This window comes from Trachypithecus francoisi, unplaced genomic scaffold (genome assembly GCF_009764315.1).
Source record: "Trachypithecus francoisi isolate TF-2019V2 unplaced genomic scaffold, Tfra_2.0 Lachesis_group1, whole genome shotgun sequence".
In the NCBI taxonomy this organism is placed as follows: domain Eukaryota; kingdom Metazoa; phylum Chordata; class Mammalia; order Primates; family Cercopithecidae; genus Trachypithecus; species Trachypithecus francoisi.
Window position 1 is genome coordinate 76,657,294 of NW_022681454.1, and position 25,425 is coordinate 76,682,718.

Genomic DNA, 25,425 nt, shown 5'->3' on the forward strand with positions numbered 1-25,425 from the left:
TTATGTGCTAATATTGAGAGGGGTTGTCTTCACCAAATTTGGTTTTTTTTTTTTTGAGACACGGTCTCACTGTTTCCCAGGCTGGTCTCAAACTCCTAGGTTCAAATGATCCTCCTGCCTCAGACTCCCAAAGTATTGGAATTACAGGTGTGAGCCACCATGCCTGACCCCATATTTGTATTATTTCACCACAGATTCCAAATTTTATTTTATTTATTTGTCTTGAGACGGAGTCTCTCTCTGTTGCCCAGGCTAGAGTGCAGTGGTATGGTCTTGGCTCACTGCAACCTCCGCCTCCTGGGTTCAAGCGATTCTCCTGCCTCAGCCTCCCGAGCAGCTGAGATTACAGGTGCCTATCATCACCCCTGGCTAATTTTTTGTATTTTTAGTAGAGACAGGGTTTCACCGTGTTGGCCAGGCTGCTCTTGAACTCCTGACCTCATGATCTGCCCGCCTCGGCCTCCCAAAGTGCTGGGATTACAGATGTGAGCCACCACACTTGATCTCATATTTGTATTATTTCACCACAGATTCCAAATTTTAAAAGGAAGGATTTAAAGAGCGAACTCTTTTGCCAATTTGCTTTAAAACCAAAGCAAGCCACTATAGTTACAAGTTGGATTTACAGAGTGTCTGCAAATAAATATAGTTATCACTCTTTCTAGTAAGCAAAATGTTAAGAATTTTAAAAATAAATCCTCACAATGTTCCTCATCTAGTCTAACAAGCTCCTGGAAAAGAAACCCTTCCTCTTTCTCAATACTGTTAATGTTTATTTCTCTGAGGGTTTGACAAAGTTCACTTTCCTCATTGTCCTACCCCGATATTTCTTTCCTATGGTGTTAAAAACAAATCCACTTAACGGAAAGACACCTGGTTTTTTACTTGAAAAGAGAAAACATACTAAAATATATTCAAGGCGAGGTGCAGTGGCTCATTCCTGTAATCCCAGCACTTTAGGAGACCGAGGCGGGCACATCGCTTGAGCTCAGGAATTCGAGACCAGCCTGGGCCACATGGTGAAACCTCGTCTCTGCTAAAAACAGAAAAATCAGCCAGGCGTGGTGGCATGCACCTCTAGTCCCAGCTACTTGGGAGACTGAGGAGGGAGGATCATCTAAGCTGAGATCATGCCACTACACTCCAGCCTGGGCAACAGAGTGAGACCCTATCCACCCACCCAAAAAAAAATTTCATATAAATTTCATGCCATTGCAATACAATAAATGGGACAAATGCTTGCTAATGTTCATTTTACCTTTGTTGATTAAAAATCCCAATCCCCCCAATACGCTGTTTTACAAATATTTTTAACATTAAAAATCTGATAGAGATGCTGTTAATATGTTAGCACTATCTTTGTGCAGCTGTCCATTGGTAATTTCAGGGATATTCATTCCAAGATCCGCACAGGCAAATGTGTATGCTCAAGCTCCTGATAGAAAATGGCATAGTATTTACATATAACATACATGCATCTACTCGTGTACTTTAAATCATCTTTAGATTACTTATACCTAATACAATGTAAATGCTATATAAATAGTTGTTATATTGTTTCAAAATGTGTATTATTAGGCCGGCGCGGTGGCTCAAGCCTGTAATGCCAGCACTTTGGGAGGCCGAGACGGGCGGATCCCGAGGTCAGGAGATCGAGACTATCCCGGCTAACACGGTGAAACCGCGTCTCTACTAAAAAATACAAAAAACTAGCTGGGCGAGGTCGCGGGCGCCTGTAGTCCCAGCTACTCGGGAGGCTGAGGCAGGAGAATGGCATGAACCTGGGAGGTGGAGCTTGCAGTGAGCTGAGATCCGGCCACTGCACTCCAGCCTGGGCGACACAGCGAGACTCCGTCTCAAAAAAAAAAAAAAAAAAAATTATATGTGTATTATTTTTATTGTTGTGTTATTATTCTTTAGTGGGTTTACTTTTTGAATGTTTTTGGTCCACAGTTCTTGAATCCGCAGCTGTGGAACCCATGGATATGGAGGGCTGACTATATACATCTCATGCATTGAGAAAATAGGAAATGGCTTAATTTTTATTTGAAAGTGGAAACCTTTGGCTTCAAGCCTGCCATTCAACACTGATGACATTTCAGTCGTGAGCCGCACAGTGGGCTGAGTCCTGGTCACTGCACATCTGCAGCCAGCTGTGCAATCAAGTCTTTGGCATCTTGCATGGTGGATGGTATCTCTGAGCCATTCTTAGTCAGGTGAGTTCCAAACAAGAACATCTTCCTGTCATTTCCCACTTCAGATAATGCCAAAGCTTCATGGATATCTGTAATGTGATAGGCTGTTTCAAGATCCTTCATCCGGAGTGGAATGAGAAGAAGACAAAGTTGGTTATTTTGCAATTCTTTCAGATAAACACATTTATTACTCTTATGTATTGCTCTCAGTGACCACACCATTTTCATATAAAGGATATTGTGACTCCATTATTATGGGCCCAGAGGTTGTCTGAATAAAAAAGTTTTCATAAGAATTATGACAGCATTTATGAGTTATCAAAAAAAAGTATATTCTGGAATGAAGCTAAGCCAATATAATACCTTAGTTTTCTAAACAGTGCAGTCAATCTGTTTCTAATTTTGTTTGTTTGTTGTTTGTTTAAAGACAGGGTCTTGCTTTGTCGCCCAGGCTGGAGTGCAGTGGCAGAATCTTGGTTCACCGCAACCTCCGCCTCCCATGTTCAAGCAATTCTCCTGCCTCACCCTCCTGAGTAGCTGGGACTACAGGTTTGTACCACCAGTCCCCACTCATTTTTTAAAATCTTTTGTAAAGAGGAGCATCTTGCTATGTTGCCCAGGCTGGTGTCGAACTCCTGGCCTCAAGCAATCCTTCCACCTAGGCCTCCCTAACTGCTGGGATTACAGGCATGAGCCACTGCATCCAGCCTAATTTTGTTTTTCCATTTTCCTTTTACTCTTCTAAGATTATTTCAGCAGGAGCAATTCTTTTTATTTACATTTAATAACAAATTTGATTCATCTATTGTTTTAGGTCTATATCATACTTTACCAATTATAGTTCTTGCCACTGTGAGTTTTCTTTTGTGCTCATTATTTCTATTGAACAAAAAAATCCTCGACCAATTTTGGGGAGTAGAGGAAGACAGAGAAGGGAATGGAGAGAGAACAGATTCAGACAAGGTGCAGTGGGAAAAGGAGGCTCAGAGGAGAGACAGGGAAAGAAATGCGGGAGTCTTGGAAGAGGGAAAGCCACAGCAAGAGGCAGAGAGGGGAAGACAGGAAGCCTGTGCTTAGGCAGCATGCCAGGGCCATAACCTCCTTATGAAGGAAATGGCAAGGTCAAAACATCATCTTTAACTCTCATACACCAAGAATTATTTAAGCAAATGACCTGTGACATTCCCTTTCATAAATACACAGATTCAGCTATAGTTTTCCAGCCCTTTGTAAAAGTTTTTTCACTTCTAAAATTGCGTTTGTAAATGGCTTTTTGTTATTTCATAGCATTCCCCCTAAGTTTTAGAAGATCATTTTGAAATCTTGGGAAATAACCTAATATTGTATCTTTTTTTTTTCCTGTATCAATATGAACCTTTTTTTTTTTTTTTTTTTTTTTTTTTGAGACGGAGTCTCACCCTGTCACCCAGAATGGAGTGCAGTGGCACAATCTCAGCTCACTGCCTCACTGCAACCTCCGCCTCCTAGGTTCAAGCGATTCCCCTGCCTCAGCCTCCCAAGTAGCTGGGATTACAGGTGCATGCCACCACATCCAGCTAATTTTTCTATTTTTAGTAGAGACAAGTTTTCACCATGTTGGCCACGCTGGTCTCCAACTCCTGACCTCAGGTGTTCCACCCGCCTCGGCCTTCCAAAGTGCTGGGATTATAGGCATGGGCCACTGTGCATGTCCCGAACCTATCAAATTCTATCACTTGGAGCCTGTGGGGCTGTTCCTGATGTGCTGCCCACGGTACTTAGCTGGAGTTGATTACCTCTCCAGATATTGGTAGTTGCCTGTTTGAAACCTGAATTTGTTTAGAGCCTATGCTAACTTTTTGAACAGTGTTAATGGATCCATTAACATGTGAATGATGTCTCGGGTTAATAAATTCACTGGTGGAGTTGAAGACAAAGAAATAGGAGAGGGAGGGAGGGAGGGTGATGGATGGGAGAAGGGGCTCTCAGTAATGATAAAGCACATCAGGCAAAAATATCTGTTTTATTCCACACTTTCCTGTATGTGCCTTAATAGCGGTTATAACCCAAAGAGTAAAGATGGTAAGATGACTTTTTGAAAACCCTTATATAATAACTTGAACCAATGAGTCACCTAAAAGCTTGGACCAAATATTTTGGCCAAGGAATATAAACAAAGATGTATTAATCTTTTTTTTTTTTTTAAGACGGAGTCTCGCTCTGTCGCCCAGGCTGGGGTGCAGTGGCGCGATCTCGGCTCACTGCAAGCTCCGCCTCCCGGGTTCACGCCAGTCTCCTGCCTCAGCCTCCCGAGTAGCTGGGACTACAGGCGCCCGCCGCCATGCCGGGCTAATTTTTTTGCGTTTTTAGTAGAGACGGGGTTTCATCGTGTTAGCCAGGATGGTCTCGATCTCCTGACCTCGTGATCCGCCCACCTCGGCCTCTCAAAGTTACAGGCGTGAGCCACCGCGCCCGGCGATGCATTAATCTTAAACTAGGATATTCAAATCTTTTATCATTGAGGCCCAATAAAAGCTATAAATGTGATAACAAATGGCTCTGTGTATTCAATTTGATGAAGATAATGGATACAAACCATAAGGCACAGTATTGATAAATTTGAATATTAAAAATGAAAATCACTCGGATGCAGCGGCTCACACCTGTAATCCCAACACTTTGGGAGGCTGAGGTGGGCAGACTGAGCCCAGGAGTTCAAGACCAGCCTGGGAAACACGGTGAAATCTCATCTCTACAAAAAATGCCAAAAAAAAATTAGCCGGGCATAGTGGTGCACACCTGTAATCCCAGCTACTAGGGAGGTTGAGGGAGACCTGAGCCTGGGGAGGTTGAGGCTGCATTGAGCTATGATCATGCCACTATACTGCACTCCAGCCTGGGCAACAAAGTGAGACCCTGTTTAAAAAAAAAAAAAAAAGTCCGAGCGCAGTGACTCACGCCTGTAATTCCAGCACTTTGGGAGGCCGAGGCAGGTAGACTGCTTGAGCCCCGTAGTTCAAGACCAGCCTGGGCAACATGACGAAAACCTGTCTCTACAAAAAATGCAAATTAGCCGGGTGTGGTAGCTCATGTCTGTAGTCCCAGCTACTTGGGAGGCTGAGGTGGGAGAATCGCTTAAGCCTGGGAGGTAGAGTTTGCAGTGAGCCGAGATCACACACTGTACTCCAGCTTGGGTGATGGAGTGAGACTCTGTCAAAAAAAAAAAAAAGAAAAGAAAAGGAAAGAAAAAAGGAAAAAAAAAGAAAAGAAAAGAGGGGAGAGGAGGGGAGGGGAGGGAAGAAAATCTTCTGTATAAAAGTAAGCAAAGTAAAATGATAAGCCACCAGGATGCTGGGAAAGATCATTGTAATGCACATAACTAACAAAGGATTATTTTTCCAAATGATATGAAAGACTCCTACAACTAAAATAAGAAAGATAAACACCCTAGTAGCAATTTGGGAAAACATATTAATAGGCAATTTACAGATGTGGAGACCAATAACTAATAAACATCTGAAAAAATGTTCAAACTCACAAGTAGTTAAGGAAATGCACATTAGAATAATAAAAAACAAGTTCACCCATCAGACTGGCAAAAATGAAAAGGTCTGACAATACCAAGTATTGACAAGGATGTAGAGCTGCAAAAACTGTCATATTCTGCTGGTGGAAGAATAAATTGGTGCAACATCTTTGGAAAGTAACTTGGTGATATCTAATAAAACAGAATATGTACAAATCCAAAATCCCAGCCATTATTTTAGGCATATCCACCAGCAAAATGTTCATACACATCCTCAAAGAGACACATACATGAAGGCTCACTGGCAGCACCATTAAGAACAATAAAAAATTGGAAATAATTCAAATTCCCAGCAGTAAGAAAATGATAACATTTTGGCATATTAATGCTATGGAATACTATACAGCTCACTTACATGTACCATGATCTTCTAAATCTTTGTAGTTTATGGTACTTAAGATGCTCCACTTAACAACAAAACAATAAAAGCATCAGCCTCTCTCTTTTTTAAATTTTCTTTTGAGACAGAGTCTGCTGGACTAGCTTCTGTACTGGACTTTAACATAGGCTCCTATTTTAGGTCATCATTTTTAATTACTTAGTTGACTTCCATATACATTCACCCATAGAAGTAGTAGGAGAAAAGTCAGGAATTGAGCTCTTCTATGATTGGCAAACCTAACAATTGAGAAAGGGACTTTAGCATTACAATATTATAGATGTTTAAATTGTTTTTCAATTTTTATTGGGTTAAATACATATCACAAAATTTTTCTTCTTAACCATTTTTAAGTGTACAGTTCAGTGGCATTAAGTATATTCACAATGTTATGCAACTATCACCACCATCCATCTCCAAAACTTTTATCTGCAAAACTGAAACTCTGTATCCATTAAATGATAACTGCACATTCCTCCCTCCCCCAACCCATGGAAATCACTACTCCACTTTCTATTTTTATGAATCTGACAACTCTAGGTACCTCATATAAATGGAATCAGATAGTATTTACCCTTTTGTGACTGACTTATTCACTTAGCATAATGTTCTCAAGGTTCATCCATGTCGGGACATACGTCTGCATTTCCTTCCCTTTTAAGGCTGAACAATATCCCATTGTGGCTGGGTGCGGTGGTTCACGCCTGTAATCCCAGCACTTTGGGAGGCCCAGGTGGGTGGATCACTTGAGGCCAAAAGTTCGAGATCAGCATGGCCAACATGGAGAAACTCTGTCTCTACTAAAAATACAAAAATTAACTGGGCGTGGTGGCATGTGCCTGTAGTCCCAGCTACTCAGGAGGTTGAGGCAGAGAATCACTTGAACCCAGGAGGCGGAGGTTGTGGTGAGCCAAAATTGTGCCATTGCACTCCAGCCTGGGAGACAGAGCAAGACTCTGTCGAAAGAAAGGAAAGAAAGGAAAGAAAGGAAAGAAAGGAAGAAAGGAAGAAAGGAAGAAAGAAAGAAAGAAAAGAAAAGAAAAGAAAAGAAAAGAATCGGGAGTGGTGGTGCATGCCTGTAATCCTGGCTACTTGGGAGGCTGAGGCATGCAACTCACTTGAACCCAGGAGGTAATGAGCTGAGATCACACCACTTACACTCCAGCCTGGGTGCTAGAGCAGAACTCTGTCTTTGAAAAAAAAAAAAATTCCCTTTGCATGTGTATACCGTATTTTATACATCCATTTATCTTGGGTAGCTTCCATTTTTGGCTGTTATGAGTAATGCTGCTATGAACATATCACAAAAAACATAAAACATATAAAACAAAACAATATAAAACATAAAGAAACATAAAACAGCCAAACATACAAATATCAGTTTGAGTCCCTGCTTTTAATTCTTTTCACTGTATGCCCAGAAGTGGAATTGCTGCATCATAAGGGAATTCTATTTTTGATTTTCTTTTTGAGACGGGGTCTCACTCTGTTACCCAGGCTGGAGTGCAGTGGCACTATCTTGGCTCACTGCAACCTCCGCCTCCTGGGTTCAAGCCATTCTCTTGCCTCAGTCTCCCAAGTAGCTGGGACTACAGGCGCCCACCACCACGCCCGGCTAATCTTTTGCATTTTTAGTAGAGACGGGGTTTCACCGTGTTAGCCAGGATGGTCTAAATCTCCTGAACTCGTGATCCCCCACCCTTGGCCTCCCAAAGTGCTGGGATTACAGGTGTGAGCCACCGCGCCCAGCCTCTATTTTTGATTCTTTTGAGGAACCATGTTACCATTTTCCATAGCAGCTCTACCATTTTACATTCTCACCGACAGTGTACAAGGGTTCCAAATTCTCCACATATATTTAATATTTTTAATGCATGTGTAGAATAAGTTCGGCTCAATCTGATTGATCTAAAGCAAAACAATTTCTTTATACATGGTAGCCACTCATATTTTGTTGAATCAAATTTAACAATTAACATGTATTTATTGAAGTAAGTTCAACACACATCTGTTGAATTCCTAGCATCCACAAGACAGTATACTAGGTATTAAAAGGAACACAAAGATGAATAATCGTCTCTACCCTCAAGGTGTTTATAATCCAAGAGCTCTAATAAACATAAACTGAATTAAATATATAGCTTATTGTTGACTAGCTATTACACATATACATTTTTTGTATTAAATACAAAACTACTGAGTACAATTTATGTTTGCACAGATTTTTACCTGTTTGTTTGCAAACACAACCAGAGGAAGTACTGGGTTTGCTGCAATTAGCTGATGAAGGTATTTCTTGGCTTCAGGTAATCGGCTATGATCTGCTGAATCCACCACAAAGATAAGCAGCAATCCCTTGGATAGGTACGTTTCCGAGTAGGACCGAAAAGGTTCACTGCCACCAACTACAGAGAATAGTAGAGGAAGAAGACACACACACACACAATTACAGAAGCACCCACCCTGGGAGCAGGGAGGGCACATCCAGATTTCTGAACACAGGACAGGTGTTTTGATAAAATATCACCGTGTTAGAGTGTACCCAGTCCTCAGAGGGACCACAGGCATGTTAGTGGGGAACTGGCTGGTGAGAAGAACCATCACAAGTGGTTCCTTCATTACTGTATCACAAAGGATCAGCAGAGAGATGCGAAATACTACAGTGGATGTCTCCTGATCCCATTGTCCACAGCAGCCAAGTCAGCCACTGCATCTTAATCAGTTATAGCTCAGAAAATGGGAGTAAGGCCAGGTACAGTTGCTCATGCCTGTAATCTCAACATTTTGGGAGGCTGAGGCAGGAGGACTGCTTGAGCCCAGTAGTTCAAGACCAGGCTGGGCGACAGGGTGAGGCCCTGTCTCTACAAAAATAAAAACTAAAAAATGGGCCGGTGTGGTGGTGTATGCCTGTGGTGCTAGCGACTAGGGAGGTTGAAGCAGGAGGATCACTTGAGTCCAGGAAGTGCAGAGGCGTGAACATGGCTACAGTGAGCTGTGTTTGCGCCACCATACTCCAGAGTGAGACCCCATCTATCTGGAAAAAGAAAAAAAAAAAAGAAAGGAAAGAAAAAGAAAAAGAAAATGGGAGTATGCTACTAAAATAATTAAGAATGGAAAAGGATGTTAGGATAAAATACACATTAAAATAATTTTTAAATGAACTGAATACATTGGCTAGTCTCGCTTGCACAACTTTTTTCCTTTGTCAAAATCCTAGAACTAACTTCTCCTCTTAATATTGCACAGAGTTAACATGATCCTGTGGGTATTCAGGAATATTTGCTTCAGAAAAAAAAAAATGCCTTTTGATTACTTCATCCTGCTGATTCTTCCCAGAATAAACTTTTTGGTTAATGATAATAACATATATACAATGGATTTTGTTTTCATTTTTGTCCTAGGAGGAGTATTGGCAAACCATGGCCCACAGTTCAAATCTGACCAACTGCCTATTTTTGTACAGCTCACTAGGTAAGAATAGCTTTTACATGTCTAAATACTGGAGGAAAAAAAAAGGTAGAATAACATTTTCTAACACAGGACTATTATATCAAATTTAGATTTTGGTGCCCAGAAATAAAGTTTTATAGTAACATTGAACATATAGAACATATTGTCTATGACTGCTTTCTCAAGACAGAGTTGAGTGACTGCAATAGAGAGCAGGTGGCCTGCAAAGCATAAATTAGTTCCTATGTAGTCCTTGACAGAAAAACTTTTTGGACCTCTGTTTCAAGAACGTAACAAAAGTATTTTAAATGCTAACAAGAAAGGATCTTTGCCTTCCCTTTGGCTTCCTTTGTACAGAGGTAGGCTAGTCATTCTTTGAAGCATTTTGTGTTTTTAATTTGTTAAAATAGTGCTGTGTGACCTTCTAAGTAACTCATATGGTTTTAACACACTTGGTTAAAACATTAGTGGACGTTTGGGTTGTTCCTCATTTCTTGCTGCAATAAACAATGCTGCTGTAAACATTTTTGTATTGTCTTCTGAGGTCCATACAAGCAAGAGTTTCTCCAGTTATCTAAGCATGGAACTAATGCCAAATACGCCAAATTATTTTCCAAAGAAGTTGGTACCAATACACACTCTGCCAACAGCTAATAGCCAATACCTTTCCTCTACATCCACATCCTCTTTTTATTTTTATTTTATTTTATTTTTCCTTGAGACAAGGTTGTGCTCTGTCATCCAGGCTGGAGGGCAGTGGTGCAATCTCCACTCACTGCAACCTCCGCCTTCTGGGCTCAAGCGATCCTCCTTTCTCAGTCTCACCAACAGCTGGGACTACAAGCACGAGCCACCATGCCTGGCTAATTTTGTATTTTCTGTAGAGCTGGGGTTTCACCATGTTGCCCAGGCTGGTCTTGAACCCTTGAACTCCAGTGATCCACCCACCTTGGCTTCCCAAAGTGTTGGGATTACAGGTGTGAGTCACTGCACCTGGCCACATCCTCTTCAAAACTTGATACTATCAGATTTCTTTTTTTTTTTTTTTTTTTTGCCTAATTTGAATTCTACTTACTGATCAAGTTGAGTATTTTTCATATGTTCACTTCTAATTTGTTTTATGTGAAATGTTATTCATGTCTTTTGCCAATGTTTTTATGTTTTTATTTGTAGGAGTTCTTTATATATTCTGGATACTAGGCATTTGCTTGGATGTGTTGCATGTATCTTCTCCTGTTTTGTGGCATCTTTTTAATGAACAGATGTTTTCCATTTTAATGTAGTTACATTTATCCATCTTTCTTATGGTTATTATTTTTTGTATCCTGTTTAAAAAATCTTTCTCTCTCCTGAAGTCATAAGGATAGTCTATATTTTCTCCACAAAGCTTTTTACATTTGGCTTTTATCCATCGGAAATTGATGTATACATTTGTATGCATAGGAGGCAGGAAACTAATTTCATTTTTATTCCATGTTGTTCCTGCACCATTTATTGAATAGTTTCCCCAGTGGACTCTCTAGTTTGTTCCTTTGGTCGTTCTGTTCATTCTTGTGCCAACACCACACATTTTAGTTTCATAGCTTTATAATAAGATTTGATACTTGATAGGACAAGTCCATCTTTCTTACTAATTTCTTTGAGTGTCTTGACTTTCTTTACTCCTTTGTTCACCCATGTCAATTTTAGCCTCAGCTTGTCAAACTCTTTTTAAAACATCTTGTTGAGCTATTGATTGGAATTGAATTGTATCTAAATATCAATTTGGGGAGAATTAATATTTTTTTGATATAATGTCTGCCTATTCATGAAAACTGTATGATGTCTCTGTCTATTTAGGTCTTTCAATGTTTTTCAATGACATCTACAGATCTTCTCTGTATAGATAGACACATTTTTTTGTTTGGTTTATTCCTATCTTTTGTTGCTATTGAAAATGGCTGCATGCTGCTGGGTAATAGAAATACAATTAATTTTATATTGTTATATACAGTTGTCTTGCCAAGTTCTTATCATTTCTAATAATTTGAAGGGTGTTTTAGGCTTTCTTTGAAGACAATTATATAATTTGTAAATAAGTATTGTTTTATTTCTTCCTTTCTAATTCTTATGCCTTTTACTTATTTTTCTCAAACTAACTAGAACCTCCTGTATAATGTTGAATGAAATTTTTTTTTTTTTTTTTTTTTTTGAGATGGAGTTTTGCTCTTGTCATCCAGGCTGGATGGAGAGCAGTGTGGCATGATCTTGGCTCACTGCGACCTCCACCACCCGGGTTGAAGCAATTCTCCTTCTTCAGTTACTCCTGAGTAGCTGGGATTACAGGTACCTGCCACCATGCCCGGCTAATTTTTGTCTTTTTAGTAGAGACAGGGTTTCACCATGTTAGGCCAAGCTGGTCTTGAACTCCTGACTTTAAGTGAGTGATCCGCCCCACCCTTGGCCTCCCAAAGTGCTGGAGTTACAGGCATAAGTCACCACACCTGGCTATTTTTCAAATGTTAAACCAACCTTTCATTCTTGGAGAAACTCATCTGGTGATATATTATCTCTTTAATATATTAACTGAATTTAGTTTACTACAATTTTGTTCAGATTTCTGCATTTCCATTTCTTATACTCTTTGCTGGTTTGGATATACAGTGACCTCACACTGTGAGTTGGAGAGCATTTCTTTTTTTCCCCTATTGTCTGAAAGAATTTTTGTAAGATTAAGATTGATAAGAGCCCACCTATAAACCAACTGATCGGGTGTTTTTCCTTATAGGATGATTTTTTTGCCATTGATTTCTTTAGAAGTTTTAAATTATTCAATATTCCTATTTCTTATCGAGTCCATTTTCCTAAGACACACGTTTGGAGGACTTTTGCCACTTATCCAGGACTTTATATCTATTGGTACAAATTTGTTAACACAGGTATTATACTCTTGTCATCTTAATGAATGATATGCTCTTTTTCCTTCATGACATTATTTATTTGTGGTTTCCAGATTTTCCTTAATGAATTTCACCAGAAATTTGTCTATTTTGTTTATCTATTCAAGGAACTAACTTTTGACTTTGCTGATCTTTGCTACTGTGTCTTCATCAATTTCATTCGCTTCGTGTCTTTATCATCTCTCCCTCAACCTCTTTGGTTTTATTCTGTTGTTCTTTTACCTAATTTACATTGCATATTTAACCTATACGTTTTCAGCTATTTTCCTTTCAGCTATAAGCATTTAAGATTATAAATGCTTTAAATGCTAGTTTTGATCAGTAGATTTTGTCTTCTTTTTTGAGATACGGTTTCACTCTGTTGCCCAGGCTGGAATACAGAGGCATGATCACAGCTCACTGCAACTTCTGCCTTCTGGGCACAAATGATCCTCCTGCCTCAGCCTCCAGAGTAGCTGGGACTACAGGCATGCACCACCATGCTCAGCTCATTTTTTGTATTTTTTGTAGAGGCAGGATTTTGCCATGTTGCCCAGGTTGTTCTCAAACTCCTGGACTCAAGCAATCCACCTGCCCTGGCCTCTCAAAGTGCTGGGATTACAGGTGTGAGCCACTATGCCTGGTCTGAACTCATATTTGATTAATCTTAATTTATGAGAATACTGGGGGTCTTTGCTCCAGAATTAGAAACTGGGGGAGCTACTGACTGGGAGCATGTTAGCACTCTTCCAGGGGCCCTCATGTCATGCAGGCATCTTAGTGCTTTCCTGTTTTGTCTCAGGCCCACTGCAGATTAAATACTGGTATGTGCCTCTAGATAACACCACTTTTTTATCTGCTTATCTACTGTGGCTGTCACTCCAGTTTCAACTCATGAGTTGTTTTATTTTTCTTTCTTTGGAAGGAGGGAAAGGGCAGGAAGAGTAAAGCAGGTAGCCTTGCAAATTTGACTTACTGTTGCAAGTTCATCAATGCTTTAAAAAATAAATTTTAACCAGGATTTGTGGTTTTGTCACAGAAAGGCCCTTCAAAAACTATAATAGAAACTGAAATCTCTCCATTTATTTTTGCCACTACTTTTTAGTGCATAAACTAAAAGAATTTTTTTTAAAGATTAAGATGATCTGTAGAATGTTGATGAAGAGATATAGGCAAAATTATATGTGAATATCTCATTTCTACAAATAGGCTTATACAATAAAACTTCACCTCCCACCAATCCCCAACATACTCCAAGTGTTACACGATAGCATAACAGTCCATACAGATTTATATCACTGAATACCACTGGATGCTGCATCCTAAAAAAAACCTCCTTAGAAGCTATGCCCTGTGGCATTATGAAAACTTACCTAAATTGATGGCTTAATATAGCCACTGTGAAGATACACATTTTAAAACTTAAAGGTTGCAAGTGTAAACTGCTATTCTTCTTCAGGATATTGATGATTATGATAAAAATCGGGAACACAGTTAGCACTTAATGCATTTTTGTTGAATATGTACTATTTGCCAGACATTGGGTATATATTGTTGAACAAAACAAGTATAGCAAAAGTTACTATCCAGTTGGGTGGACAGATCAAAAACAAATAAAAATAAATAGTGAATGTTATTAAAAACCTTATGGAGGAAGCAAACAGCATTGGGGAACATACTTAGAAAGAATGATTTTATGGGCTGGGTGCAGTGGTTCATGCCTGTAATCCGAGCACTTTGGGAGGCCAAGGTGGGTGGATAACCTGAGGTCAGGAGTTCGAGACCAGCCTGGCCAACATGGTGAAACCCCCGTCTCTACTAAAAATACAAAATAATTAGCCAGGCATGATGGTGTGTGCCTGTAATCCCAGCTACTCAGGAGACTGAGGCAACAGAATCACTTGAACCCAGGAGGCAGAGGTTGCAGTGAGCTGCGATCGCACCACTGCACTCCAGCCTGGGTGACAGAGCAGGACTCTGTCTAAAAAAAAAAAGAAAAAAAAAAGAATGATTGATTTTATGGGGCATGTAAGCTAATAACCTGAAGGCTGAGGAGCAAGCCATCGTGGGAAGAGCAGGGGTAGTAGTATTTCTGACAGAAGGCACACCCAAGAAAGCTCTTGTAAAAGAAAGAAAGGAGTACAATAAGCCTGGGGTGAGGTAAGGTTAGGGAGGAGGCAGTTTATGAAGAGCCTCATGGGCCATAATAAAGACTTTCGATTTTATTACAAGGATGAGATCTCCACTGAAGAGTTTTAAATTAGCAAATGATAAGTATGTGTTAAAATACTGCTCTTCATAAGCAGATAAAAGCCAAAGTAAAAAGGTGACTATAATCTAAGTAATAGATGATCCAGGTTCCGACTTACATAGAGGCAGTAGAAACGATATCATCAATGAATTTGAGAGATGCGTCAGAGCTGGCAAAATTCATAGTGTTTTACTTGTGGACTGGAGGTGGGGATGCAAAAGGAGGAGTCAAGGGTGACTCTCAGGTTTCTGGCTAGAGCAACTTGATGGGTATGGAGCCATTTACTGACCAGAAGATTACAGGGAAAGGAACAGATATAGGAAAAATCAAGCATTTTGTTTTTCCCTTGTTAGGTTTTAGAGGACTTGGATATGTTTGGGCTGGATAAATAAATTTGGGAGCCATTAGCATATAGATGGTATTTAATGCCATGAGGACGGATGAATGTGTAAAGAGAAGACAAGAGGACTTGATTCAACTTCAGAGTAATATTTAGAGGTGGTGACTCCAGAATTACTATCCAGTAGGGGCCTGTGGACTGCCATCTATTTAGAAGAAGAGGTCTGGAGCTTGTCTATAATTTTATTTGCAGAGAAGCAAGCACACTGTACTTAAACTTAGATTGCATGCTCATTTGCAGCAGTGTGGGAAGAAGGCTGATTACAGGAGATTATAGGAGGGAGTGCTAAAGCCTTCCTCTAAGCTCCCCCTTTATCACCACTACTATAAAAAGGAGAACATCAAAAAAGCAAAAAGTGATTCCCCCCACAGTGTACCTGGGTATTAAACTACACATCCATTCTAAAAGTCTAGGAAAATTTGATTCAGTGTTAGTTTTCACAAAGACTCAATGTTGCTAACATCATGTCTGGCTTAAGAGAGAATAAAATGTGGCTATCTTGTAACTAAGGAACAGAGAGCTTACTCTCCAGGAACTCCATTTGGCCATCTTCAGTGTTGACGCAAACTGCATTGAAACCTTGGGTGGGTGCCACACTATGCTGGACTCTGTTTGAAGCTAGAGAGTGGAGGACACTGGTTTTTCCTGCTCCATCCAGGCCCAGCACTAGGATTTGCTTGTTTTTCTCCTGTGAAACAAAAGATAAATCAATAAGCCCATGCTATCGGGGCTCATTTTTCTGGGTCTTGGCAGTGGGCCTGCCTGTGGTAGAATCCAATAATATTCTTGGAATTGTAACCAGAATAAAACTTCACGGGCCAGGTGGCTCACACCTGTAATCCCAGCACTTTGGGAGGCCGAGGCGGGAGGATCTCTTGAGGTCAGAAGTTCCAGACCAGCCTGGCCAACGTAGTGAAACCCCATCTCTACTAAAAATACAAAAAATTAGCCAGGTGTGGTGGCATGCACCTGTAAGTCCAGCTACTTGGGAGGCTGAGGCACAAGAATCACCTGAACCCAGGAGGCAGAGGTTGCAGTGAGCTGAGATTGCACACTGAACTCCAGCCTGGGGAACAGAGTGAGACCCTGTCTCCAAAAAAAAAAAAAAGGATAAAACTTCACGAATATTTTATAGGTCTAGAACAAACTATACCAACTAGTGAACATTTTCTAATTAGCTGTTCATTATGTGATACTAATTTCACATCCCTCTTCCATCCCCTAACTCCTGATCAGTCTATCAAATAAATACTACAAGCATTTATGAGTAGTGCTATAGATTACAGGACCAATTTTCAGACTTAATTTTGCTTCTTGAATTCGTGTCTATGAATTGGAGACTGCACCTCAGTTCATTTTGTTTGGGGTCTTGGGACCTCCGTGGTGCATGTATTGACTGTGCCACTCAGTGCATAAGCATCTAAGGTCTCAATTATTAATTTTGCCTGTCTTCACAATTGAATAACTAGATTGTAAGATCTCAGGGCAAGGTTTCCCTCTTATACTTACTCCTGACCTCGTGATCTGCCCACCTTGGCCTCCCAAAGTGCTGGGATTACAGGCATGAGCCACCACACCGGGCCTCCCTTTTATACTTTTTAATATAAGTATCACAATTAAATGAAAAGGTTATAGAAATTATTAAGCCAGTTTCAATCACAAATTAATATTTGTTTTAAAAACAGATGAACTTGGGAGGCCAAGACAGGCAGATCACCTGAGGTCACGAGTTCGAAACGAGCCCGGCCAATACGGTGGAACCCTGTCTCTACTTAAAATACAAAAAATTAGCCAGGCGTGGTGGCGGGCGCCTGTAGTCCCAGCTACTCCGGAGGCTGAGGAAGGAGAATGGCATGAACCCGGGAAGCGGAGCTTGCAGTGAGCTGAGATCGCACCACTGCACTCCAGTCTAGGCAAGAGAGCGAGACTCCGTCTAAAAAAAAAAAAAAATTAGCTGGGTGCAGTGGTGGGCATCTGTAATCCCAGCTACTCGGGAGGCTGAGGCAGGAGAATCACTTGAACCTCAGAGGTGGAGGTTGCAGTGAGCCGAGATGGTGTCATTGCACTCCAGCCTGGGCAACACAGTAAGACAACATCTCAAACAAACAAACAAAAAAACAAACTGATGAACTTGAAGTAAACTTAGACAGAAGCATTCTAGTCTGGGCATCGTGGCTCTCATCTGTAAATCCAGCATTTGAGGAAGCTAATGCAGGTAGATCACTTGAGGCCAGGACTTTGGAACCAGCCTGGCCATCACGGCATAACCCTGTCTCTACCAAAAATACAAAAATCAGCCAGGCATGGTGGCACATGCCTGTAATCCCAGCTACTCGGGAGGCTGAGGCACGAGAATTGCTTGAACCTGGGAGATGGAGATTGCAGGAGCTGAGATGATACCACTGCACTCCAGCCTGGGTGACAGAGACTCCATCCCCCTCGATCCCCCCCAAAAAAGAGAAAAGAAAAAAAAGAAAGAAGCATTCTATCAATGTATTAGCCTTAAAATTTTTATGGCAAATGACTGAGGGACAAAAGGGCAGGCTGGGGTGAAGATCGTTCAGAGTGCTCCGAAATGTGGTTTCCAGGGTGTAAACTTTAACATAAAGACTTGTACAGAGAGCATGATTTATGAAGGCCATACAGTGAATAACAGAATTTGAAAAAAGTAGGCCGGTGTGGTGGCTCACACCTGTAATCCCAGCACTTTGGGAGGCCGAGGAGGGTGGATCACCTGAGTTCAGGAGTTTGAGACTAGCCTGACCAACACGGTGAAATCCCATCTCTAGTAAAAATACAAAATTAGCCGGGCATGGTGGTGCATACTAGTAATCCCAGCTATTGGGTAGGCTAAGGCAGGAGAATCACTTGAAACTGGGAGGTGGCGGTTGCAGTGAGCTGAGATCGTGCCATTGCACTCCAGCCTGGGCAACATGAGTGAAACTCCATCTCAAAAAGAAAAAAAAAAAAAAAAGTACTTATTTGTTCTTAGAGCCAATCTTTGATGACTCTTAAATTGTATTTTCGCCGGGCGCGGTGGCTCAAACCTGTAATCCCAGCACTTTGGAAGGCCGAGACGGGCGGATCACAAGGTCAGGAGATCGAGACCATCCTGGCTAACACGGTGAAACCCCGTCTCTACTAAAAATACAAAAAAAAAAACTAGCCGGGCGAGGTGACGGGCGCCTGTAGTCCCAGCTACTCGGGAGGCTGAGGCAGGAGAATGGCGTAAACCCGGGAGGCGGAGCTTGCAGTGAGCTGAGATCCGGCCACTGCACTCCAGTCCCGGCGACAGAGCGAGACTCTGCCTCAAAAAAAAAAAAAAAAAAAAAAAAAAAAAATTGTATTTTCATAGATGTCTTCCATCCTGCCTCTTCTCCATTCCCTTCAGTTGCATCTAAATGTTATGATGTCATTCTGAGAGTGTGTCAAGGTAAGGAAGAGGGGCAAGGGAAATGTCATTGGATGGCTTACAATTGCATGTTTTCAAGCAATACCAGCAGCAAGAAATGGCAGTGGATTATGTCCTGTCAGTCTTCACCAGAAGCCCCATTCAGCCTACCCCGACATACTTCGTTCATTCTAAGATACACATTCCGCCCCCCACATTCCACATTTTAACATCTCTGAAATTAGGATGTCTTTGACAATTGAGAGTATGTCATATTTTGATTGGCAGAATTATTTATTTATTTATTTTTGAGACAGAATCTCGCTCTGTGGCCTAGGGTGGAGTGCAGTGGCACAATCTTGACTCACTACAACCTCCGCCTCCTAGGTTCATGTGATTTTCCTGCCTCAGCCTCCCAAGTAGCTGTGATTACAGGCACATGCCACCCATGCCCAACTAATTTTTTTGTATTTTTAGTAGAGATGGGATTTTGCCATGTTGGCCAGTCTGTTCTGGAACTCCTGACCTCAGGTGATCTGTCCGCCTTGGCCTCCCAAAGTGCCGGGATTACAGACGTGAGCCACCGTGCCGGCTTTTTTTTTTCTTTCTTAGTGGTACCTAGACTAATGACATCTTAGGTCCTATAAAATAGTGTGAATAAAAAGCAGTTCCCAGGCCGGGCACAGTGGCTCTTGCCTGTAATCCCAGCACTTTGGGAGGCTGTTGGGATCAAGCCCCCCAAAATCTGGCCATAAACTGGCCCCAAAACTGGCCATAAACAAAATCTCTGCAGCAATGTAAAATGTCCATAATGGCCATAACGTCCAAGCTGGAAGGTTGTGCGTTTACAGGAATGAGGGCAAGGAACACCTGGTCTGCCCAGGGCGGAAAACTGCTTAAAGGCATTCTTTTTTTTTTTTTTTTTTTGAGGAGTCTCGCTCTGTCGCCCAGGCTGGAGTGCAGTGGCCAGATCTCAGCTCATTGCAAGCTCCGCCTCCCGGGTTCACGCCATTCTCCTCCCTCAGCCTCCCAAGTGGCTGGGATTATAGGCGCCAGACACCTCGCCCGGCTAGTTTTTTTGTATTTTTTAGTAGAGACGGGGTTTCACCGTGTTCGCCAGGATGGTCTCGATCTCCTGACCTCGTGATCCGCCCGTCTTGGCCTCCCAAAGTGCTGGGATTACAGGCTTGAGCCACCGCGCCCGGCCTTAAAGGCATTCTTAAGCCACAAACAAAAGCCTGAGTGATCTGTGTCTTAAGTGCGTGTTCCAGCTGCAATTAATTCGGCCCATCCCTTCGTTTCCCTTAAGAGATACTTTTGGTTAATTTAGTATCTATAGAGACAATGCTAATGACTGGTTTGCTGTTAATAAATATGTGGGTAAATCTCTGTTCGGGGCTTTCAGCTCTGAAGGCAGTGAGACCTCTGATTTCCTGCTTTGCACCTCTATTCCTGTGTGCGTGTCTTTAATTCCTCTAGGGACACTGGGTAGGGTCTCCCCGACGGAGCTGGTCTCGGCAGGAGGCCAAGGTGGATGGATCGCTTGCGTTCAGGAGTTGAAGACCAGCCTGGGCAACATGGCGAAACCCCATCTCTACCAAAAATACAAAAATTAGCTAGGCAAGGTGGTGTGCACCTGTATTCCCAGCTACTTGGGAGGCTGAGGTGGGAGGATGACTTGAGCCTGGGAGGTGGAGGTTGCAGTGAGCCGAGATCATGCCACAGTACTCAAGCCTGGGTGACAGAGCCAGACTGTCTCAAAACAAAAACAAAAACAAAAACACCAGTTCCCTTTCCAACCACATTGCTGTCCCTACGCCCATCCTACCTAGAAATTCTGCATTCACGCTTCCTCACATTTATCTTTTCGAGACTAAGGAAAGCTGAATTTGTAAAATAGAGTTCAGACACAAAATGAGATGCTGAACACCATTGTTTTTTTGTCAGAAGTTATTCCTTTAGCCAAATATGGGTCTATGTAGTCTGTGTTTTACCAGAGATCAAATATCTGTTAATCCGTGGTGGCTCACGCCTGTAATCCCAGCACTTTGGGAGGCCGAGGCAGACGGATTGCTGGAGCCCAGGAGTTTGAGATCAGCCTGGGTTACATGGCGAAACTCCATCTCTACACAAAAATACAAAAATTAGCTGGACATGGTGGCGTGCGCCTGTAGTGCCAGTCACTGAGGTTGGGAGATGGGGGCGGTGCCAGGCTGAGGTGGGAGGATCCCTCCAGCCTGAGTGGCAGAGTGAGACCCTATTACAAAAAAGAAAAAAGAACAACAACTGTGTTAATCATTCAAATTGTTTAGAACCAGATCGTAGCTCTAAGTCAAGGAGCCAGTTCAGGAACTCCAGGAGCACAGAGACCAACCATCCAGTTGACCCAAACAATGCCAAGTTTTTAAGACCCGTCAGTTAAAACTTTTCCGCCATGCATTCAGGGTACTGGTGGTCTGAAAACAATGGAGGCATCAACTGCACCGTTCCCAACACCTCCTGCATTCTGGAACCCTGCCCCTTCTGACAAAAGAACGCATTCAATGAAAAGAGGGCCTGAGTGCGGGGAGGGTTCGGGACTGGTTTCTAAATGTGGTCAGGTGGTCTGTGCGCTAGTGTTGCGCGCTGGACAGATCCAAGGGCAGTAGAGGGGCCGTTCCCCATGTCCCCATTAAGACCGAGATCACTTGTCCCTCAGCACTAGACCCGACGAAGGTTAAGACACAGGGGTAACGATAACGGCGAGGGTGGGCAGGGGGCCCGGGAAAAGGGGCTGGCGATGGGTCGTTCAAAGTTTGGCATATCGCTTTCATCCATAGGTAAATAGCCCTCAGTTGAGATCCATTCCCTCCCGCGCGGGTCGGGGGCCTCCAACGTAACAGAGACAGCGCCAAGGTCTGAATGCCGACAATGGCCTTGGGGCAAGGGGTCCTGGACACTGGGTCTCTTACCAGCGGCTCGAGCGGGGTCCTTGTCAAGGTGCTGTCCTTGTTCTCCCCTTCCTCTTCTTGTCCCTTAAATTGTTCCTTCTCTTTCTTTGTCTCCTTCCCTTGCTTTGTCCTTTTTTCCTCTTTCTCTTTTCTCTTTCTCCTCTCCTGCTTCTCTTGCTTCTCCTTTTCTTTTTCTTTAATTTTCTGCTCCACCTCCTTTCTTTTCAATTTCTCTTCCTTTCCCTTTTCTCTGATTTTCTCCGTCTCCTTTTCCTTCTCTTTCTTCTTCACTTTCCCCCTCTCCATCCTCAGCGCCGCGGTTTCCTTCCCTCCCGCCGCGTGCCCGCGTGCTGAGCGGTGGCTCTGGGCCCCAGGTGTGGCTCCCAAGGTGCACGCCCGACGGAGACGTAGGCCCCGCGGCGTAGACAACCCGCGGGAGCCGCCAACCCCGGCACCGCTGCCAACAGCCGCTCACCGGGCGGATGCAGGGCTTCTTGCAGCGGATTCACTGAACCCGCAGGGGCACGAAAAGAGGGAAGGGCGGAGGTGTACGGGATGGGTTGAGCCCAGCCAAGCGAAACCAAGAGGTCCCAACGAGGACGCGGACAGCTCGGCGGGGTATATATCATTGCTGCAGAAAAAGCGTCCCTTGCGCGATTCCCTCGGGCCGGGCAGGATGGCTGAGAAGAGCCTTCCACGCGGGCCGCAACCTAAGCAACCTTAGCGTCTGACATCTCCGGCTTCAATCCCGAGCCCGGCCAGCCTACGCGAAGAACCCCTGGGGCGCCACAGTCCAAAGGTTCCGGGAGGATTCTCAGCCTTCCGCCGGCTCTCAACCACGAGCCTGTACTGCTCATGTCGTGTATTTCTCCGCCCTCTCCCGAGTAAACTCCATTAGGAGTGTCTCCAGACTACTATCCAGGATTTTTTTTTTTTTTTTTTTTTTTTTTTTGAGAGGGAGTCTGGCTCTGTCGCCCAGGCTGGAGGTCAGTGGCCGGATCTCAGCTCACTGCAAGCTCCGCCTCCCGGGTTTATGCCATTCTCCTGCCTCAGCCTCCCGAGTAGCTGGGACTACAGGCGCCAGCCACCTCGCCCGGCTAGCTTTTTGTATTTTTTAGTAGAGACGGGGTTTCACCGTGTTAGCCAGGATGGTCTCGAACTCCTGACCTTGTGATCCGCCCGTCTCGGCCTCCCAAAGTGCTGGGATTACAGGCTTGAGCCACCGCGCCCGGCCTAGGATTATTAAAGACAGAAGAACGTGAACGGGTTCCATTGTTTTAAGTTCCTTTTTTTTTTTTTTTTGAGACGGAGTCTCTGTCACTAAGGCTGGAGTGCAGTAGTGCGATCTCAACTCGCTGCAACCTCCGCCTCCCGGATTTAAGCGATTCTCCTGCCTCAGCCTCCCAAGTAGCTGGGATTACAGGCGTGAGCCACCACGCCCGGCTAATTTTTGTATTTTTAGTCCAGACGGGGTTTCACCACGTTGGCCAGACTGGTTTCGAACTCCTGACCTCAAGCGATCCACCCGCCTCGGCCTCCCAAAGTGCTGGGATTACAGGCATGAGTCAGCGTGCCCGGCCTGTATTTCACTTTTTAAAAAATTATTCGGAGATAGCCTGCCAGAATCACAGCTGCTAGTAATGCTCAGTATTAAAACCAAAACCTAATGGTCTAGTCACTCCTAATTATCTAATAAATGGTAAATAAGGCACACGAGGAGGTTTTCAAAGGTGGTATTGTTTCTCAAACTGACTAAGAAATATCTGGAGGGTTCCTTTTATCTTGCTAAACTCTTTAGTGTATTTCACAGTTTAGCACAATTATTTATTTTTTGAGACAGTCTCACTCTGTCCGCCAGGCTGGAGTGCAGTGCATCTCGGCTCACTGCCAACTTCCACCTCCCAGGCTCAAGCAATTCTCCTGCCTCAGCCTCCCGAGGAGCTAGGATTACATGCGTGTGCCATCACGCCCAGCTAATTTTTGTATTTAGTAGAGATGGGGTTTCACCATGTTGGCCAGGCTGGTCTCGAACTCCTGACTTCAGGTAATCTGCCCACCTCGGCCTCCCAAAGTGCTGGGATTACAGGCGTGAGCCACCGCACCTGTCCAGCACAATTATTATTTTTTGAGACAGAGTTTCACTCTTGTTGCCCAGGCTGGAGTGCAATGGCACGATCTCGGCTCACTGCAACCTCTGCCTCCCAAGTTCAAGCGAGTCTCCTGCCTCAGCCTCCCGAGTAGCTGTGATTATAGCCATGAGCCACCATGCCCGGCTAATTTTGTATTTTTAGTAGAGACGGGGTTTCTTCATGTTGGTGTCAGGTTGGTCTCGAACTTCCGACCTCAGGTGATCTGCCTGCCTCGGCCTCCCAAAGTGCTGGGATTACAGGTGCGAGCCACTGTGCCCAGCCACAATTATTTTTTAATGTAATAAACTTATTTTCCTTCATTGTATCTGTTTCAAATAGATTTGTAAGGAATAATAAATGGCAGGCTCCAGAAGGTTTGAGTGATGCAATGATTTTTAAGGTTGGCTGTTCCCAATAGCATTAGAATTGCTATGCTTAATCACTTTTTCAAAGGTTTACTTCTGTTTATACACATACCAAGATGAATTTTCAGTAAGTTTACACTGAAACTTACCGAATCTCTCAATCCCATTAGATCAGTTTTGTGGGTTTGCTAAGAGGGACAGTATACACAATTTTGATACTCAGCTTAAAATTCTTGGTTATACTAACCAGGAAGTCCTCCATAAAATGCCAACACCCAAAACACCTTAATCCATATTCACTGCTAAAATATTTTATTTTAAAATGTACCACAGTGAATGGATGTATCCATACTGGTTTTTATAAATGTACACATACACATCCATATATTTGACAAAGTATATATATGTACTGGTTAAAGACCTATCCAAAAGAGGAAATATTTCTAGAAAGTTCATGTATTTATACTTCATTTGACAATTAAAACTTTATTTGAACAGAAGTTTCAGTTGCTTAGCAATGACTAATGCTATCAATAATGACAACTAAATTGAGAACTGTAAATTTCACTGCTGTGCCTTGGGTTAACATTTTCAGTGATGGAATCCTAAATAAGTAACAGTTATTCCTATAATGGGGTATATATTCAGAAGTAATAAATATCCGTCACTATTACCAAAAGACTGTTCTCTGTAGGGCTCAAAAAAGTATTATGCCACAATACATCATTTGTATTTAAAAAGGATCTCTTTGTTTAGATGCCACTGCAGATTCTGCTTTTACTGAACAGAAAGCAGCACCCCATTTCTTTCTTGTAAAGGAGGAAAGTCTTTTATAAAAAACTCTTTGAAGAAGTTTTGGTAGTTACGTTCAGAGTGAAACACAGCAGCACTTTATTAACAAGGACAGAGTAATGTAATCACAAGGAAATACTTCTAAGTCTAAATTAAATGATATGTTGGGCAGCATAAAATGAATACTAACAAGGGCAGGCATCTCAATGTGTCTGTCTCACAGCTGTTCAATGTGAAAGTAGTCTGTAAGCAAGGAAAGACAAGAGCAACATTTACACCACAAATTGACTGTAAAATATTTCATTACATTGAGAAAGGTAATCAATGGTCAAAATCCATAACCAGAAGGAGACACCATTTGAGTATCTATCAATGGGCCAAACAGATCTGTCAGATTTTAATACTGCCTGGTATGCGAACTCGGATACTGATTTCCTCTCTATGCAGGAAACCAATGTTCATGTTCTTGATAAGTCATTAATCTTTGTGATTGAGATAGTCCAAACCCATCTGACCTCAGAACACTAGGTCTAAGAGTCAACTTCTTACATTGATATATTTTCCTTGAGTTCTTTCATGGTGCTGTATCAGCATGTTACATAATCTGAAAATGACATGGGGCACAAAGGAGTCATATATATATAAAAATATGAAAATAAT

General features: G+C 42.6%; 1 protein-coding gene across 2 annotated transcripts; it reads right to left on the reverse strand.

Annotated features, from left to right (window-relative positions):
* Positions 1-2,015: 2,015 nt before the first annotated feature.
* ARL9 (ADP ribosylation factor like GTPase 9) lies at positions 2,016-22,398 on the reverse strand. Of its 2 annotated transcripts, none has more exons than XM_033214589.1 (4): positions 21,501-22,398; positions 15,684-15,846; positions 8,369-8,544; positions 2,016-2,284 (listed from the first exon to the last, which is right to left on the reverse strand). In XM_033214589.1, the coding sequence occupies exons 1-4, from the start codon at positions 21,783-21,785 to the stop codon at positions 2,213-2,215; spliced, it is 696 nt and encodes a 231-aa protein (XP_033070480.1). In that variant the 5' UTR covers positions 21,786-22,398; the 3' UTR covers positions 2,016-2,212. The 2 variants fall into 2 exon arrangements, with proteins under 2 accessions (XP_033070480.1, XP_033070479.1); XM_033214588.1 differs by having other exon boundaries at positions 2,016-2,312; positions 21,501-22,393.
* Positions 22,399-25,425: the final 3,027 nt, after the last annotated feature.

Coding starts and splice junctions, on each gene's coding strand:
- ARL9 (XM_033214588.1), bottom strand. CDS start 21,785: ATGGAGAGGGGGAAAGTGAAGAAGAAAGAGAAGGAAAAGGAGACGGAG. Junction 15,847..21,500: donor GGACCCCGCTCGAGCCGCTG/GTAAGAGACCCA, acceptor TTTGTTTCACAG/GAGAAAAACAAGCAAATCCT. Junction 2,313..8,368: donor TTGTGTTTGCAAACAAACAG/GTAAAAATCTGT, acceptor CTCCGGATGAAG/GATCTTGAAACAGCCTATCA.